The sequence below is a fragment of the Chiloscyllium plagiosum genome, unplaced genomic scaffold (genome assembly GCF_037043375.1).
Source record: "Chiloscyllium plagiosum isolate Xiang-an unplaced genomic scaffold, Cpla_swu_hap1 HiC_scaffold_43, whole genome shotgun sequence".
Classification (NCBI taxonomy): domain Eukaryota; kingdom Metazoa; phylum Chordata; class Chondrichthyes; order Orectolobiformes; family Hemiscylliidae; genus Chiloscyllium; species Chiloscyllium plagiosum.
The window spans coordinates 30,294,363-30,311,438 of record NW_028270181.1 but is presented as its reverse complement, the minus strand read 5'-3'; the positions used below and the strand labels follow the sequence as shown (position 1 = coordinate 30,311,438).

At 48.2% G+C, this 17,076-nt stretch overlaps 1 protein-coding gene across 3 annotated transcripts in view; it reads left to right on the top strand.

The window, feature by feature from the left end:
- LOC122541754 (PDZ and LIM domain protein 1) overlaps positions 1–15,512 on the top strand; it is an 85,416-nt gene extending 69,904 nt beyond the window's left edge. For 2 of the 3 annotated variants that reach the window (XM_087982481.1, XM_087982480.1), the window contains exons 4-8: positions 3,900–3,970; positions 9,069–9,374; positions 11,526–11,677; positions 13,872–13,989; positions 15,127–15,512. In XM_087982481.1, coding sequence (XP_087838607.1) covers positions 3,900–3,970; positions 9,069–9,374; positions 11,526–11,677; positions 13,872–13,989; positions 15,127–15,316 — 837 coding nt within the window. In that variant the 3' untranslated portion in view covers positions 15,317–15,512. Of the gene's footprint in view, positions 1–3,143; positions 3,335–3,899; positions 3,971–9,068; positions 9,375–11,525; positions 11,678–13,871; positions 13,990–15,126 lie in introns of all 3 variants that reach the window. The other variant, XM_087982482.1, reaches the window with a different exon arrangement.
- Positions 15,513–17,076: the final 1,564 nt, after the last annotated feature.

Below are 17,076 nucleotides of genomic sequence, written 5' to 3'. Positions count from 1 at the left end.
CTTAGGAGGGTTGGTGTGGACTTGTTGGGCTGAAGGGACTGTTTTCACACTGTAGGGAATCTAATCTACCCTGTAATCCTCTAAAGCTGTGCCAGATCCTTGCTTCCTCAACCTTAAGTAAGCTTCCTTCTTCATCTTGAAGAGGAGCTCCTCTTCTCTTGTCATCCAAGGCTCCCTCACCTTACCATTCCTTGCCTGTCTCAATGGGACAAAGGTATCCAACACTCGCAACAAATGCTCCTTAAACAGCCTCCACATTTCTGTTGTGCATTTTTGTACTCCATAGCTCCTGTCTAATATCAGTATAATTTCCTCTCCCCCAATTAAATACCTTCCCATACTGTCTGTCCCTATCCCTCTCCATGGCAATGGTGAAGATGAGGCAGTTGTAGTCACTGTCCCCAAAATGCTCTCCCACTGAGAGATCTGACACCTGGCCTGGCTTGTTTCCTAGCACCAAATCCAATATGGCCTGCCCCCCTAGTCGGCCTATCAACATATTGAGCCAAGAATCCTTCCTGGATACACCTGACGAAATTGGCTGCATCCAGACCATCTGCCCTAGGGAATTTCCAATCAATATTAGGGAAGTTGAAGTCACCCATGACAACAACTCCATTACATTTGCACCTTTCCAAGATCTAATCTGTTCTTCCATCTCTCTGCTGCTATTGGGGGAGGGGGGGATGTGTGTATAGAAAACACCCAATAAAGTAACTGCTCCTTTCCTCTTACTGACTTCCACCCATACTGACTCAGTAGATAAACCCTCCTCAACAATCTTCTTTTCTGCAGCTGTGATGCACTCTCTAATTAACAATGCCCCCTCCTCTTTTACCACCCCCCCCGTTCTTTTATAAAAGGTCTAAACCCTGGAACTTCCAGTAGCCTGCCCTGTGAAATCCATGTCTCCATTATGGCCACAGCACTGTAGTTCCAAGTACTGATCCATGCTCTAAGTTCATCACTCTATTCCTGACACTCCTTGCATTGAAACAGACACACTTTAACCCATCCCTTTGCCCTATAAACTTCCTATCTCTCCATTATTGTCTCAAGGCTCTTACCTTTCTAACTCATGCATGTTCTTCCCCTTGCAGAAGCTATCTGTGAACATGTCATCTTCCACATCCACTGATGCTCTATCAATCCCCCACTTCTCCCAACCCAACCACTGACCTGGTATTGTCAGTCTATTTAGCCAGTCTTTAGTAAACTGGAGTAAATTTCAGCCAAACATTGGTCAGACCAAAATCTTTGGTCCCACCACAAACGTTTGGCTCTTCATTTGTTTCCCCTAGTTCCAGGATGATTGGAGTGATAGCAAGTTTATCCTCCAAGAGATTTGAGCTGGCTGTCTAATCCCATAATTCTCTCCAGCACACTGACTTCCATTTTCACCAATATCATATCACTTTGCTGCTTGAACCCTCAGTAGGATCTCCATTAGCATCAAGCATGATTACTCAATTATTCCCCTGTCGCTTATTCCCTGCTGCTTGGGCAGCACGGTGGCTCAGTGGTTAGCACTGCTGCCTCACACTGCCAGGGTTCCAGGTTCGGGTGACTGTCTGTGTGAAGTTTGCACATTCTTCCCATGTCTGCGTGGATTTCCTCCGGGTGCTCTGGTTTCCTCCCACTGTCCAAAGATGTGCAGGTTAGGTGAATTGGCCATGCTAAATTGCCCATTGCGTTAGGTGCATTAGTCAGAGGGAAACGGGTCTGGGTGGGTTACTCTTCGGAGGGTCTGTGTGGACTGGTTGGGCCAAAGGGCCAGTTTCCACACTGTAGGGAATCTCATCTAATCTAATCTAATAATGTCCAGCGGTGTGTAGGTCGGGTGGATTAACCATGGAAGATGCAGGGTTACAGGGATTGGTTGGGATGCTTGTTTGGAGGGGCAGTGTGGACTTGATAAACCAAATGGCCTGCTTCGACACGATAGTGATTCTATAATTCATCTCACATCCTCCGCCCTCTGGGCACATTAATTCATTAGAATCTCTGCTATATGTGCTGTCATCCATTCCAAGTCTTTTTTGCTTATCACTGCTGTCTATGTTGACCTACTGCTTTAGTTTATGCTCCTCCTGAGGATCTGAAAGCTGTCATTTTTACAATTCTGATTCTTAAACTCCATCAAGATCTTTCCTGTCCTTGATTCAAATCTTTTCACACAAAAATGGGAGCTGGTCCTTCAGCTTTTCCAAGCTCAACTTTCCAAAATGGCGCCCTGATCCCCTAATTAAAGACCCCTCGATAAATCCATTTCTTTGGCTGGATTTTGACTGGTCACCCCTCACAATATCACCTCCTTGGTCATCACTTGCAATTTTTTGCCCTTTGATTTCCTTTGGGTATGTATTTTATGTCAATGTATGTTGTAGATGACAATGAATGGTATTCATTCCAGCCAGTATGTTGATGTACAGTCTCTTTCTCTGGTCTGTTTCTGCAGTGGACAGTGAGCTGCAATATCCAGCAGTTTTCCACTCTGTTTTGCGCACAGTTGGAATGGAGGACACTGAGCGAGCATTCGTATTAGGGATGTGTAATCACTGTTGACGCCTTTCAACTGGAATGGTTTACTCGGTTTCTGTTTCGTCTCTTACCCAATTAATTTTGTGGATTTGTGGCGGAGAAAGTTTTGGATTCAACTCCCAGAGGGCAGACAGCTCATTGATCCAATTTTACCCCAAATGACCTGTTTGGCATGAACTTCGATACAATGTTGATCTTACACTCTGCATGGTTTGACCCATTGTATTCAGTGGAAAGTGATATTTGACAAGGAGACAAAATGAATCTTCACACTGGTCCTGTAGATTTGGTTTGTTTTAAAATTGGTCACTAATAGCAGAGAAGGAGGCCATTCATCCCCTTGTGCCAATAACAGCTCTTTGAAAGAGTACTCCAGTAGACCGATTCCCTCCCTCAGTCTATCCTTGATGACGTGCAACAAATAAGTTGAAATCTCTTCTTTTTAGTTTTAGGATTTCTCATTGTGAGGGGTTGAATATCAAAATGTCCATGATGGGTAGACAGTGGTTGCACATCCCTAATGGTGGAGATTTGGCATTGCATGTTACTTGGCCACCACCTCACGCCTGCATGTAGCCATCTATCTTTGTCCTTGCACGCAGGAGGCTAAACACATAGGAAGTGCTCACAACCGGAGCGCTAAGCCATTCTGTGCCGTTTCCAGCTCATCTCCCAAAGTCATTACCTCACAGTACAACAGTCCAGCTGGCCTTTATTCTGCAGCCAACGTGGAGAAAGTCAACAGTGCCCTCGAGTCAAGAGCAGTCTCCAACAACCCCGAGCCAAGCAAATCGTAAGTACCCCATATCCTCGCATATTTCTGGATTCACGTCTACACCAGTGCAGGATACTATCGGACTGCACGGCTTCACGCTGAACACCTTGTGGGTTTGTGCTCCCTCTCGTTGTGTGTTTGACTGTTACAGAAGAACTGCTTTCATTGGATTGTCCGACCTGTGTCTCATGGGGGCAAAGAATATCACATGCCAATCTGAATTGGTACATGACTGTCAAACCCAAGATTTGGGTCAGAATTGATCAGAACCATTTCCCCTGGAAATTAAACTTGTGGTCACGTGATGGTGTAGATTCCTATCTGTCAGAAAGGCTCATGGGAGAAGATCTCGAAAGTTCAGTGACTTATACCAGCTGAGTTACCCCGAACTAGTTGATTTGTTCACTGCTAAATAATGGGAAGAAAATCTCTTTCCCTGATGTCTTCTGGTCTCTCCTTGCAGGTTCTTTCAGGTGGTCTACAGAGTCTGCTGGATGCTGCTTAATTTAAACTGATGTTCTGACTTTCCAAAGTGTGAAACACCAATAACTCCTCTGTCTGTATTCACTGTGTATTTTTTCAGAGACCAGCTCAATTGCAGCGCACATACAGCCTGGTAAACCCACCCGTTAAACGATCGCCGGGTGTAAGCAGGTGCCTGAAACTTTGATTTACCACAGCTTTGAGTCTACCTTGTGACGTTCACAAGCTGCATCCTGAGGATGACCCACACTTTTGGGGCGAGTTTAATGTCTGTGCTGCCTGTGTGCAGCCTCCCTGACTCGCACTGCATGAGAGTCCAGCCACGTCCACCTTTCCAATATGCACTGACACCATCCAGGCAGTGGAGACCCTCAAAACCTCAATGTCTTCACACAAAACCTATCCTATTCTTGAAAAGTAGTCTTCACAAATCTCACTATCTCTTGAAAGTAAATGTTATACTAAACCAACCTGCATGATTATATACCAGTCACTGACAATATTTGGACTGACCTTTTGCTAAATACTTAATTATTTCTGCATGATTCAGGATGATCTCTCATGATTAACTTCTTGTTATGCAGTGTTGCCACTCGGATTTCAGTCAAGTATAATAATTGAGTTAATGTCGACTTAAACTAGAAACAACACTCACTGATAGTTACAGTCTCTGTATAACACTGCAGTGTAGTTTGGGGGACATTTCTGTCACTGTATAACACTAGTGTACAGAACTCATGGGGACAGGTCTGTCACTGTATATTTCACTGAGATACAGCACTGGTGGGTGCAGGTCTGTCACTGTATAAAACTGTGGTACAGTACTAGTGGGGACAGGTCTGTCACTGTATAACATTTGGGTACAGTATTGGTGGGGACATATTTGTCACTGTATAACACTAGTGTACAGAATTCATGGGGACATGTCTGTCATGGTATATAACACTGGGGTACAGTACTGGTGGGATTGGTCTGTCGCTATTTAACACTGAGGTACAGAACTGGTGGGGATAGGTCTGTCACTGTATAAGTTGAAACTTTATTGCTGGAACAGCACAGCAGGTCAGGCAGCATCCAGGGAACAGGAGATTCGACGTTTCGGGCACAGGCCCTTCTTCAGGAATGAGCAGAGAGTGTTCAGCAGGAGAAGATAAAAGGTAGGGAGGAGGGACTTGGAGGAGGGGAGTTGGAAATGTGATAGGTGGAAAGAGGTCAAGGTGAGGGTGATAGGTCGGAGTAGGATGGAGGCGGAGAGGTAAAGAAGAAGACTGCAGGTCAGGAAGGCGGTGCCGGGCTGGAGGGATCCGGCTGAGACAAGGTGGGGGGAGGGGGGATGAAGAAACTGGTGAAGTCCAAGTTCATCCCCTGCGGTTGGAGGGTTCCCAGTCGGAAGATAAGACGCTCCTCCTCCGACCGTCGGGTTGTTGTGGTTTGGCGGTGGATGAGTCCAATGACCTGCATATCCTCGGTGGAGTGGGAGGGGGAGTTGAAATGCTGTGCCACAGGTTGGTTGGGTTGGTTCGTCCGGGTGGCCCAGAGGTGCTCTCTGAATCGCTCCGCAAGTAGGCGGCCTGTCTCCCCAATATAGAGGAGGCCACACCGGCTGCAGCGGATGCAGTAGATGATGTGGGTGGAGGTGCAGGTGAATCTGTGGCGGATATGGAAGTTTCCCTTGGGGCCTTGGAGAGAAGTGAGGGGGGAGGTGTGGGCGCAAGTGTTGCACCTCCTGCGGTTGCAAGGGAAGGTGCCGGGAGTGGAGGTTGGGTCGGTGGGGGGTGTGGATCTGACAAGGGAGTCGCGGAGGGAGTGGTCTCTACGGAAAGCTGATAGGGGAGGGGAGGGAAATATATCCTTGGTGCTGGGGTCTGTTTGGAGGTGGCGGAAGTGACGGCGGATGATGCGCTGTACATGGAGATTGGTGGGGTGGTAGGTGAGGACCAGTGGGGTTCTGTCCTGGTGGCGGTTGGAGGGGCGGGGCTCAAGGGCGGAGGAGCGGGAAGTGGAGGAGATGCGGTGGAGGGCACCGTCGACCACGTCGGGGGGGAAATTGCGGTCCTTGAAGAAGGAGGCCATCTGTGTTGTACGTATTTTGAACTGGTCCTCCTGGGAGCAGATGCGGCGGAGACGAAGGAATTGGGAGAATGGGATGGCGTTTTTACAGGGGGCAGGATGGGAGGAGGTGTAGTCCAGGTAGCTGTGGGAGTCGGTTGGTTTGTAGTAGATGTCCGTGTTGATTCGGTCGCCTGAGATAGAAACAGAAAGGTCTAGGAAGGGGAGGGAGGAGTCCGAGACTGTCCAGGTGAATTTGAGGTCGGGGTGGAAGGTGTTAGTGTAGTGGATGAACTGTTCAACCTCCTCGTGGGAGCACGAGGTAGCGCCGATACAGTCATCAATGTAGCGAAGAAAAAGATGGGGGGTGGGGCCAGTGTAGTTGCGGAAGATGGATTGTTCCACATACCCTACGAAGAGGCAGGCATAGCTGGGGCCCATGCGGGTGCCCATGGCTACTCCTTTTGTTTGGAGAAAGTGGGAGGATTCTCTCCTGTCCCCATTAGTCCAAGAACTCCCCACCTACGTTCGTGACACCACCCACGCCCTCCACCTCCTCCAGGATTTCCGCTTCCCCGGTCCCCAACGCCTCATCTTCACCATGGACATCCAGTCCCTGTACACCTCCATCCCCCATCACGAAGGACTCAAAGCACTCCGCTTCTTCCTTTCCCGCCGTACCACCCAGTACCCTTCCACCGACACCCTCCTTCGACTGACCGAACTGGTCCTCACCCTGAACAACGTTTCTTTCCAATCCTCCCACTTTCTCCAAACAAAAGGAGTAGCCATGGGCACCCGCATGGGCCCCAGCTATGCCTGCCTCTTCGTAGGGTATGTGGAACAATCCATCTTCCGCAACTACACTGGCCCCACCCCCCATCTTTTTCTTCGCTACATTGATGACTGTATCGGCGCTACCTCGTGCTCCCACGAGGAGGTTGAACAGTTCATCCACTACACTAACACCTTCCACCCCGACCTCAAATTCACCTGGACAGTCTCGGACTCCTCCCTCCCCTTCCTAGACCTTTCTGTTTCTATCTCAGGCGACCGAATCAACACGGACATCTACTACAAACCAACCGACTCCCACAGCTACCTGGACTACACCTCCTCCCATCCTGCCCCCTGTAAAAACGCCATCCCATTCTCCCAATTCCTTCGTCTCCGCCGCATCTGCTCCCAGGAGGACCAGTTCAAAATACGTACAACACAGATGGCCTCCTTCTTCAAGGACCGCAATTTCCCCCCCGACGTGGTCGACGGTGCCCTCCACCGCATCTCCTCCACTTCCCGCTCCTCCGCCCTTGAGCCCCGCCCCTCCAACCGCCACCAGGACAGAACCCCACTGGTCCTCACCTACCACCCCACCAATCTCCATGTACAGCGCATCATCCGCCGTCACTTCCGCCACCTCCAAACAGACCCCAGCACCAAGGATATATTTCCCTCCCCTCCCCTATCAGCTTTCCGTAGAGACCACTCCCTCCGCGACTCCCTTGTCAGATCCACACCCCCCACCGACCCAACCTCCACTCCCGGCACCTTCCCTTGCAACCGCAGGAGGTGCAACACTTGCGCCCACACCTCCCCCCTCACTTCTCTCCAAGGCCCCAAGGGAAACTTCCATATCCGCCACAGATTCACCTGCACCTCCACCCACATCATCTACTGCATCCGCTGCAGCCGGTGTGGCCTCCTCTATATTGGGGAGACAGGCCGCCTACTTGCGGAGCGATTCAGAGAGCACCTCTGGGCCACCTGGACGAACCAACCCAACCAACCTGTGGCACAGCATTTCAACTCCCCCTCCCACTCCACCGAGGATATGCAGGTCATTGGACTCATCCACCGCCAAACCACAACAACCCGACGGTCGGAGGAGGAGCGTCTTATCTTCCGACTGGGAACCCTCCAACCGCAGGGGATGAACTTGGACTTCACCAGTTTCTTCATCCCCCCTCCCCCCACCTTGTCTCAGCCGGATCCCTCCAGCCCGGCACCGCCTTCCTGACCTGCAGTCTTCTTCTTTACCTCTCCGCCTCCATCCTACTCCGACCTATCACCCTCACCTTGACCTCTTTCCACCTATCACATTTCCAACTCCCCTCCTCCAAGTCCCTCCTCCCTACCTTTTATCTTCTCCTGCTGAACACTCTCTGCTCATTCCTGAAGAAGGGCCTGTGCCCGAAACGTCGAATCTCCTGTTCCCTGGATGCTGCCTGACCTGCTGTGCTGTTCCAGCAATAAAGTTTCAACTTTGATCTCCAGCATCTACAGACCTCACTTTCTCCTGTCACTGTATAACACTGGGGTACAGTACTGGTGGGGACAGGTTTGTCACTGTATAACACTGGGGTGCAGTATTGGTGGGGACAGGTCTGTCACTATATAACATTGGAGTACAGTACTGGTGGGGACAGGTCTATCACTGTATAACACAGGTGCAGTATTGGTGGGGAACAGGTGTGTGACTCTGTATAGCACGGGTGCAGTACTGGTGGGGTCAGGTCTCTCACAATATAACATTGGGGTACAGTATTGGTAGGTACAGGTTTGTCACTGTAAAACATTAAAGTATTGGTGGGGACAGGTTTGTCACTGTATAACTCTAGTGTACACAGTTCATGAGGACAAGTCTGTCACTATATAACACTGAGGTACAGTACGGGTGGGGACAGGTCTGTCACTGTTTAATACTGAGGTACAGTACTGTTGGGGACAGGTCTGTCACTGTGTAACTCAGGGGTCCAGTACTGGTGGGGACAGTCTGTAACTGTATGACACTGGGATACAGTACCGATGGGGACACATTTGTAAGTTATGTTGGAAACAATTTAAAATCTTTGTTTAAGGACAGTTTTAGTGAATCAGTGACCTGACTGCCTACTTCTGATTGGTCCTTATGAGGAACAATCAGCAACAGGCCCTGAGACTGTGTCAGTGTAAGAAAGAGAATTACTTCCTAAAATGATTATAACACAAAAATATTTTGGAAATTCTCAGTCCGTGAAAGAATAATCCTGGTGACAACACTGTGGCTCTGACATTGCACTGTGTGATTGTGACAAATATATTGCTGATGGATTAATGCTTGCTCAGGTTCTGACGGTGACTCTGTTTTTTTTCATCATCATGCCATTACTTGCTTTATGAAATCATCCCTCTGTTCTCTTTGCTATCCATCTTTCCTTAAATTAAACATGTTATACTTTAGTCCAGTGTCTGCCAGTGGAATCTTTAAAGCTCCCATTGCTACAGTCTATGCTCCTTCTCCCTCTTGCTCTCCATCAGCTTTATTCAGGAGGCATAGCACCTCCTCCATCCCCAGCCGGCTCAGGGTTGGACCCGAGGAGTTGAAGCAAGCAGCCCAGTACTGTGCAGTGGGTCCCGTGGAGGTGGATGTACCAGGGCTGCGAGTGCTACACACTCAGTTTAACTCTCCTCTGCAACTTTATTCTCAACAAAACATTGTGGACAGTTTGCAGGGACAGATCTCAACACTAAGCCCTTCCGCAATCAGGTAACACAAGCTCTGCGCAATACTCCGTGCGGGTGTGTGTGGTTTTCTTTCTATGCTGCACACTTGCACCTCACCGCAGCCTGGCCTCTTGCATGCCTCTCGTTTTGGTTTTGGTTTGAGGGGACCTGGACACACTCAGCATGTCACGAGTAGACAGGAAGGAGTGAACAGCACTTTTACATGGATATCACATTAGGGAGTCCTGACCTCCCCACCCTTTTGTAGAATGTACAGCATCGAGACAGGCCATTTGGTCCATCTCTGCTGGTACTTGTGCTTCACATAAGCTGCACTATATCCATCCATTTTCCCTTGTGTTCTTTTCTATCTTCCCTTTATTGACCTCAACCAGCTTCTGTAGGAGTGATTTCCACACTCTGCTCTTCCCCCCCCTTTCTGAGCCCTCACCTTCCAAATCCCAACTGCGATTATTGACGAAAGGTTGCTGATCTTTGGGTATTCGATCCCCCACCTCTTTGCTTTGAAGATTGGCAGGGCCATGAGAAACGAACAGTGAGGATAGCAGGATTTGCAAGTCGGTTGGGCCAATGTTATCGTTTCACTAATCCTACTGCATGATTGGTATGTTTCCAGCTAACACCCATGTAACAATTCCCCCTCAAGACCCCGCACTCCACCTGTTTTCCCTGGAGCGTCGGAGGCTGAGGGGTGACCTTATAGAGGTTTACAAAATTATGAGGGGCATGGATAGGGTAAATAGGTAAAGTCTTTTCCCTGGGGTCGGGGAGTCCAGAACTAGAGGGCATAGGTTTAGGGTGAGAGGGGAAATACATAAAAGGGACCTAAGGGGCAACTTTTTCACACAGAGTGGTACGTGTGTGGAATGAGCTGCCAGAGGAAGTGGTGGAGGCTGGTACAATTGCAACATTTAAGAGGCATTTGGATGGGTATATGAACAGGAAGGGTTAGGAGGGATATGGGCCGGGTGCTGGCAGGTGGGAGATAAGTATAGTATCTCTGAGCTCCATCAGACTATGAAGTTGTGGGAATAATGAATTGGCTTCCATTGGAGATGACAAACAGGCTGTCAACACTGGAGGGTCAATGGGAAGCTCCTGTTGCAGTCCCACTAACCAAATGGGAGCTTCCAGCATCTGTAAGAGAGAGAGAGAGAGGTGGGTACCTCCATCAAATCTTCAACTTCAGCTGCTATATTGTCAATGCAGAGGGTCTAAGCAGTCAGTCAGCAGCTGCCTTGGGTATGGGGGCTGCAGGTGCCTAGTGAGTGAGTGACTGCCACCCCAACACCATCCACCCACCCCACTCCTGTCCCCCCTGGGTCTTGCCGACCCACTCACTCACTCGTCCCCATTCTCCATCTTATGGCTTCAGTAACAGGCCCATAACCTGGCTGAGAAGACTCCAGTTGGCTTCTGCTGAGTGCCTTTTGAATAGATCATTTCCCTAATGGGTTTCTCCCTCCCCTCTGACCAGCTGGGTAGGGTTAGCCAGAATGAGAATGCCACTTCAGCACAAACATGTCAACAATTTGACACTGGGTTCTGATGCCAGTGACCACCTGTGCCCACATGCAGACTGTCTTCAACAGAAATCCAAAACTCTACCCCAGGTGTCTAATCCTTACTCCAAGCAAACAAGAGCCCTACCACCAGTTTATACAGCATATTGCACCACTGTGTTAACCAGTGAGTTGGTGATGGGGCAGGTATCTAGCTAGACACACACCTGGTCTTCTATACAGCAGTGTCTCTTTAAACATCATGCTATAACAAACAGTCTACAGAATCTATTCTAACAAATAGAGCTCACCAGTAGGACTACAGCAATGTCTCTGGATAAAAGCAGTGTGGTTTCTCCAGCAAAATACAGCAAGTGGGGGATAGTAACATGATAACAAATTTTATCTGTAATGTTAATCCCGTTCACTTTCAGCCATGCAGGAACTTCCAGCCAATCATCTCCATCCGGTGGAAATCTGAGAGTCACTGTCTGTATTCGACACAAATTGGCCGATTTGAACATTACTTTTCCCATCATCCTTCACAGTTAAGATGCGATCCGGACATTGGGGAAAGCTTTGTTCAACGCTGCACTTTTCCGCGCACTGATGATCAGGGAATGAATCTGGAAGTCTCTGATCCTCTGGCTTGTCTTTTGTTTCCATCGCAGTTTCGAACCGGTGAAGCAGCCGTGCAGACCCACCGTGGATACGGAGTCTGAAGTTTACAAAATGCTGCAAGAGAACCAGGAGCCAGAGGAGCTGCCCAGACAGTCAGCCTCATTCCGTGTGCTACAGGAGATCCTGGAGTCTGAAGGCAATGGTAAGGTCACTGTGCCCAACAGAGACTGACCGCAGTGTAAGACCATGCACCTTACCACGCCTGGACTCCCAACGGAGCTTTTCTGGTTTCTCTGTTCTTTCATCAGATGTGCGTGCCCTTGGTAGGGCCAGCATTTATTGCCCATTCCTGGTTGTCCTTGAATTGAGTGGATACTGGGACAATGAATAAATTTGAGGAGGAGGGAGATTTTTAACTAGTAATGGGTTAAAGCATTATGGGGAGTGGACAAGGAGGTAGAGACTGTGGAAACCGTGCCATTGAGTTTGTTTAAGGTAGAGATTGATCGATTTTTGATTGTCTGTGAGACAGTTTAAACTTCTACAAGGGTTACCTCTGAACCTCCTGTGCTGCAGTGAAAATGTCCCAGCATATCCTTTCATTATAACTCAAGCATTCCTATTCCTGGCAACGTTCTGTTAAATCTCTTCTGAGCCTTCTCTAACTTAATAATATCCTTCCTATAACTGGGCAACCAGAACTAGACACGCAAATCCAGACAAGGCCTCACCAATGTCCTGTACAACCTCAACATGGCGTCCCAACTCTAATCGAAGGACTGAGCAATGAAGGTCAATTATCGTGTAAGAGGTTATGGAGAAGGGATAGCTAAAAGGCATTGAAGTGTTTGGTTAGCCGTAATCATATTGAATGGGGGAAGAGGTTTGAGAAGCTGAAAGGTCTGCTCTTGCTCCTAGTTGTTATGTTCTTAAGCTTGCTCAGCCATTTCAAAGCACAGTTAAGGGTCAGTCTTGTCACTGTGGGTATGGAGTCACGTGTAGGCTGGACAGGGTATGGATGGCAGATATCATTCCCCAAAAGGGCATTAGAGACATTCTTCTAAATCCCAGTGAGTATAAGCTGAACCTTTTCTCACAAGACGAATCCCATCAGGCCAGGAATCAGCCGAGTGAAACATCTCTAAACCGCTTCCAATGGAAGTGCATGCCTGCTTCAGTAACAGGACCAAAACTTTACTGCATTGATAGTCTCACCAATGTCCAGTACAGATGCTGGAAGATTTCTCTGCTTTAACACTCTGCCCCTTTGTGATAAACATCAACGATTGATTTGCCTTCATAGACACTTGCTGAAAGAGCACTTTAACATTTTGTGGTTCATGTATAAGGGCGCCCAAATTGCTCTGCGCCATAGCATTCTGCAATCTTTTCTCATTTAGATAATATCCTGCATTTCCACTCTTCTGGCCAAAGTGGGAAAATCTCTCAATTATTACGTGCTGCAAAGTGCCTCAAATCCAAGGACTTTGTTTCAAAGTGCAGTCATGCATTGCAGTGGAGAAAAGCTAATTTACACAGATAAATGAGCTGAACGGATCATCAATTTTTGATGGTCGGTCTGAGGGAAGAATTTTCGGTAGAGAAACGAGCATGCTCAGTTCGTCGACGTTGCCCAAGCAGGTCAGAGGGTATTTGGTTTAATGACTCATCTGAAAAGAAGGCACTAATGCAAATGCAGCATGCCCTCAATACGGTATGGAAGGACAGCTCTAGTCCTGGAATAGCATTAACTGCCAGACGTCTAGAGTTGGACAAGTTTTTGACCCTGAACTGACAGCAGGTCTAATTCGAAACTAACTGCAGTTGTAACATACCAGAGAATGGGATTGGGAATAAATGGAAAGAGTAACAGTTTGACTGTCCGACACAGGGATAGGAGAGGGGGTGCAAGGAATGGAGTGAATGCTGAATAAACTTGCTCCTTTGCGACTCAGTTCACAAGACACATACACTTAAAAGATTATTTTTAATGAACTCTCTAGGATAGGGGAGCCACTGACAAAGCTAGCACCAATGAAACATGCCTATTGGTTGTTGAGAAGGTCCTGGCTGGTGACCTGTTCGGATCTGTGCAGGTCTGTCTGCTGTAGGTGCACCCGGTTGTTAGAGAGAGTTCACTAATGGTGTCGTGGCATTACATGCCTGAGTTATGAACTTGTAGGAGAATTGGTTTCGTGGTGTAACCATAAACCTGCTGCCCTTAGCCCTGCTGTTGTGGGTTTGGGAGATCCTGTGGAGAATGCCTTGGCCATTTGCCTTAGGGATGTTAGAGACTTTCTAAGTGTGGTAACCTCTCGAGCAATGTTGGGGCAGTAACTATTGCAAGTATGGAATGGACTAACTTTGTAACTATGTCCTTATCCCGATATTTCCAGAACAGCCGGATAAACCGTCTGGATTCCGCAAGGTGAAAGCCCCAGCCACGAAGGTTGGTACCTCGGTTGGCAGTGGGCAGAAGTTGCCTGTGTGTGAGGCCTGTGGCTCCGGAATAGTGTAAGTGGGCAATACCATTTATCTAGTGGCACAGCACCATGGTAGGTGAGGGGTGTAAAGGCGGGTGCATTTGTTGTGCCAACTGGCTACAATCCCAGTCCTGATTGCTAACAAGTCGCTGCTGTTGAGCCCTGGCATGAAGGGCCTGTGCTCGAAACGTTGACTCTCCTGCTCCTCGGATGTTGCCTGATCGGCTGTGCTTTTCCAGCATCACGCCTTTTGATTCTCATCTCCAGCATCTGTGGTCCTCACTTTCTCCTCATGGTCTAGCACCAGGAGCAGATGGCCAAAACCTTTGGGGTTGGGGGGTGCAGGGTGGGGAAGGGGTGCCTAGAGGGGGGAATATAGGGAATTATGGAGACCATAATTTTTTTTTCAATAAATGAGTTCTTAACTTCCAGTGTTCAATAGTAGTCATGGGACAGGACGTAGCAGGGAGGTCCGTGTTCACCTTAACTCCACTGGCTCATTCACAGTCTCTCAGGAAGGCAGGCAGAATCCGAGGGGAACGTGGAGGGGACTGTGCAGGAGGTGGTGCCCTCATGTGTATCCGTATGGCAACTTCATAGAGTTGGGGACCTAACCCAGTCCTCAGTATTAACCCCTCAGACCCTTGCTCACTTACACAATGTGTCGCTGAGACGCAAACCAGGAGTGGTCAGCGACTTATTTCCTGAGACACAAGAGAAAGGAAAATCCTCTGGGCATCTGCTCCTGAGTGGAAACATTAATTGCTGGTGAGTGTATGGGTTAGGTTCCTGATGCGATGCCAAATGTGGTTGAGTATCCCAGTCGCACTCTCCTTCTGGACTGAACAATTCAGGTTTGGATGACGGAGATTCCTGGTGTCCATGGATCCCCAAACTACAGCAGCGAGGCTCAGTCCAACTGGCCTCAGCACCATTAAGCCAGGATCCAGTACCAAATCAAGGGACAACTGAGTGATGCTGTAATCAGTACAGGTCACAACCAGGGGGACAAATAAACACATGGAAACATCCTACACAACAGGAATGGGAGGGGAGAAACCAAGTGGGGCAAAGGTTTTACAAAATGTAAGCGACTTGGGTTGAAACTCAGCACCATTGGCTGTCTTGAATTAATTGATTTGTTTTTTTCCTGTCTGCAATGTTACAGGGGGATGATTGTGAAAGTCCGTGACCAGTTCCGTCACCCTGAGTGCTACACTTGCGCTGACTGTGGAACAACCTTGAAGCAGAAAGGACATTTTTTCATCGGAGACAAGATCTACTGCGAACAGCACGCCAAGGAGCGGACCACTGTCCCTGAGGGCTACGATGTTGTCACGGTCTTCCCCAAGTCATAAGCTACGATCTGAGGCACCGTCTTCCATATCCTGTGAAATAAGTGACCCTGCTTGCATGCCTACCTATGTACAGAAGATACCACTAACTACATTTGTTACACCATTTTTCTAAAAAAAAGTAACAGACTTCTGTAATCACGCAGTACAAATGCCTCTCGAATGTAATGAGACACCACTAAACTACAATTGGTTACCACTTTGTTTTTTAAGTCCTTTATATTTCATCCATCAGCTCCTGGTGGTTTGTTTTGATCCTTTATTCTCCCATCTCTCCTCCTATGGGACTGTTCTCTCCCCCATCCTCTCGTTTCCAGAGGACACTGCTCTTCCCACTTCATTGATAAGCTCTCCAGTTTCACGGCTTCACCCAAGCCTGAAGTATTCAGGTAAAAGCTCGCTGAATATTAAAAGACTATTGAACTGCAAGAGGCATCATTACTGAGCCAGTTCCAGTCTATGCATAACATTTTGCCCAATGCCTCTTGGTAAGGCTTAAGATAACAGCCTGTATGCCTCTTGGGCACTTTCACGTTTCTAGCCAGAGGCCAAATGAAGTCCTAGCTCAATAAAAACTCAAAGAAGTGCAGATACTGTAAATCAGAAACGAAAACATGTTGCTGGAAAAGCTCAGCAGGTGTGGCAGCATCTCAGGAAGGATCACTCAACCCGAAACGTTAACTCTTGATTTGTCTCCACGGATGCTGCTAGACCTGCTGAGCCTTTCCAGCATTTTGTTGTTAAGTCCTAGCTCAGGTCAGTTAACCTGGCACAGGTCGGACATGGAGATGGGTCTTTGTATGGATCAGTTCCCCAGCCTGTCAATGACGTCACTAGAAGCAGCAACAACTTATCGCAGCACCTCTCAGTACAATGTTGTTTTACACAGAGGAGTCTGGCGTGTTTCTAACAGAGTGAAGACATTTCAGACTGCTTCGCAGGAGTGGTATCAGATGTATGTCTTAGATGAGATGAGAAAGGTAGAAAGGTTAGTGTGTGATTTTCTGAGTTCAATATTGAAGTCTTGGTCGTCAGGGGTGGAATGATTTTAAATTGAGGGTTTAAAATCCTCCAGCCCACAGGAAGCCATTTGGACTTTGCTTTTGTATCAACTCTTTGAAAGAACTATCTATTGACAGTACTCTGAGTAGGCCTGCTCTTTTGTCAGAATGCTCCTTACAAGCATGGATTCTATTCCCTTTGAGTGTTATTACACAGACAATTTGCAGCACTATCCTCAGTGACAGTGAGGCAAGGAATAGGGAGAGAGTACACTTGAACACGTGGCTGCAAGGATGGTGTAGGAGGGAGGGCTTCAGGTATTTGGACAATTGGACTGCATTCTGGGGAAGGTGGGACCTGTACAAGCAGGACGGGTTGCACCTGAACCAGAAGGGCACCAATATCCTGGGAGGTAGGTTTGCTAGCACTCTTCGGGGGGGTTTAAACTAATTTGGCAGGGGGATGGGATCCGGACTTGTAGTCCAGCAAGTAGGTTAGCTGTTTGTCAGGATGTCCAAGAATGTAGGGAGGCTGTGGAGAAGGTAGCACTGACAGGGACTACTTGCGGACACAGAGATGGGTTCAAGTGTGTATACTTCAACGCAAGGAGTATCAGAAATAAGGTGGGTGAACTTAAAGCGTGGATCGGTACCTGGGACTACGATGTTGTGGCTATCACGGAAACGTGGATAGAAGAGGGACAGGAATGATTGTTGGAGGTTCCTGGTTACAAATGTTTCAGTAAGCTTAGGGAGGGTGGT